The sequence below is a fragment of the Panthera pardus genome, unplaced genomic scaffold (genome assembly GCF_024362965.1).
Source record: "Panthera pardus isolate Hobbes unplaced genomic scaffold, ASM2436296v1 HiC_scaffold_12, whole genome shotgun sequence".
Classification (NCBI taxonomy): Eukaryota; Metazoa; Chordata; class Mammalia; order Carnivora; family Felidae; genus Panthera; species Panthera pardus.
This window is the reverse complement of record NW_026526677.1, coordinates 53241356-53242868: the sequence shown is the minus strand read 5'-3', so window position 1 is coordinate 53242868 and position 1513 is coordinate 53241356. Positions and strand designations below refer to the sequence as shown.

Here is a 1513-nt window from a genome sequence, read left to right as displayed (position 1 = left end):
AGAGGACTTCTGTTTAAACAGACATAGAAAGAGCCATCTTGGCCTCTTCCTTTTTTAGTTCATAGCTCAATGAAAGGACAAACATCAGTTCTTCATGCAAGCCAAAACAAAACAAAGCAAACAAACAAACAAACAAACAAGCCAAAATGTGGGAAACCACCACACACAAACGTTCCTTCTGATCTATTTGTTCCACAGCCCATTTAAAGATATAACTGGGTCTTGGATGGTTGGGCAAAGCACTGTCAGTTGTTCTCACTGTTTATTTACTCACAGGTATATTGTCAGCACTCATAGTCTATGCAGGTCCTCTGCAAAGGCATTTGGTCACTTTGTGCCATATTTCCTTCATTTTTATACCATAGATGATGGGGTTGAGCACTGAGGATAGAAGAAGGTAGAGATTGGCAAGGAGAACACGAGCATGAGGTGGGATATTGTGACCAATGTGGTGCATGAGAGACGAAAAGAGTGCAGGAACATAAGTGACAAGAATGACAAAGAGGTGAGCTGAACAGGTGTTGAGAGCTTTATAGGTAGCATCTTGAGAGTTGAGACATACCACAGCCTGAAGAATGAAGCCATAAGAGAAGCCAATGAGCAGCAGATCAAGTCCCACCACTAGAAGAATCACAAAGAGCCCATAGATATGGTTAGGTCTGGTATGGTCACAGGCCATTTTCACCAAAGCCATGTGGTCACAGTAGGTATGAGGAATGACCATGTGGCAGAATGTCAACCTTTGAAGTAGAAGTGGCATGGGTAGGATAAGAATCACACCCTTGGCCAGAGCCATCAGTCCCAGGCATCCAACTAAGGAATGGCTCAGAATTGTGTTGTAGCGTAACGGCTCACATACAGCCACAAAGCGGTCAAAGGCCATTGCGGCAAGTAAGGCTGATCATACCACAGATGTTCCATGGATGAAAAACATCTGGGTGAAATAGGCATTGGCAGCTATATCCCCATCATTGAACCAGAAGAGGCAAAGGAACTTGGGCAATAGAGCCAGAGTAGATATGAGGTCAGCTACCATCAGCAAGGCCAGGAGCAGGTACATTGGGATGTGAAATGTGGGCTCTGTGGCCACCAGAAAGAGAATAGCACCATTGACAATGAGGACAGCCAAGAACATGGAGGAGAAAGGAAGAAATAACCACAAGTGCTGTGACTCTAAGCCTGGTATGCCCATCAAAGTGAAGTTCAGGATGCTGGAATGGTTGAAGATTAGCATCATAGATACTGTTGGTGGTTGTTAAGTGAAATTTAGACATCTGTCAATGAGCCGTGCATGGTGGTTGTTTTTTTTTTGTTTTTTTTGTTTTTACCAGTTTGGCTTTTAATGACTTGTTGAGATGGGAAAGATGGAAAAATACCTCTTTGGGGGAAATGGAGTCTTCATTCTGGCTTCAGATCTATCTCTAAACATCTATATTGTTTTCACACTCATTTCTTTGTGAAGTGAGCCTCAGGCTTCTTTTCTGGATAGAGGATGTTGTAGTGGACCTTTCCT

The 1513-nt window shown here is 43.2% G+C and overlaps 1 protein-coding gene across 1 annotated transcript; it reads right to left on the bottom strand.

The window, feature by feature from the left end:
* Positions 1 to 298: 298 nt before the first annotated feature.
* On the bottom strand, positions 299 to 1234 carry LOC109259980 (olfactory receptor 52P1-like). The gene is given in 1 exon segment (XM_019437976.2): positions 299 to 1234. A coding segment is annotated over 1 exon segment (936 nt).
* Positions 1235 to 1513: the final 279 nt, after the last annotated feature.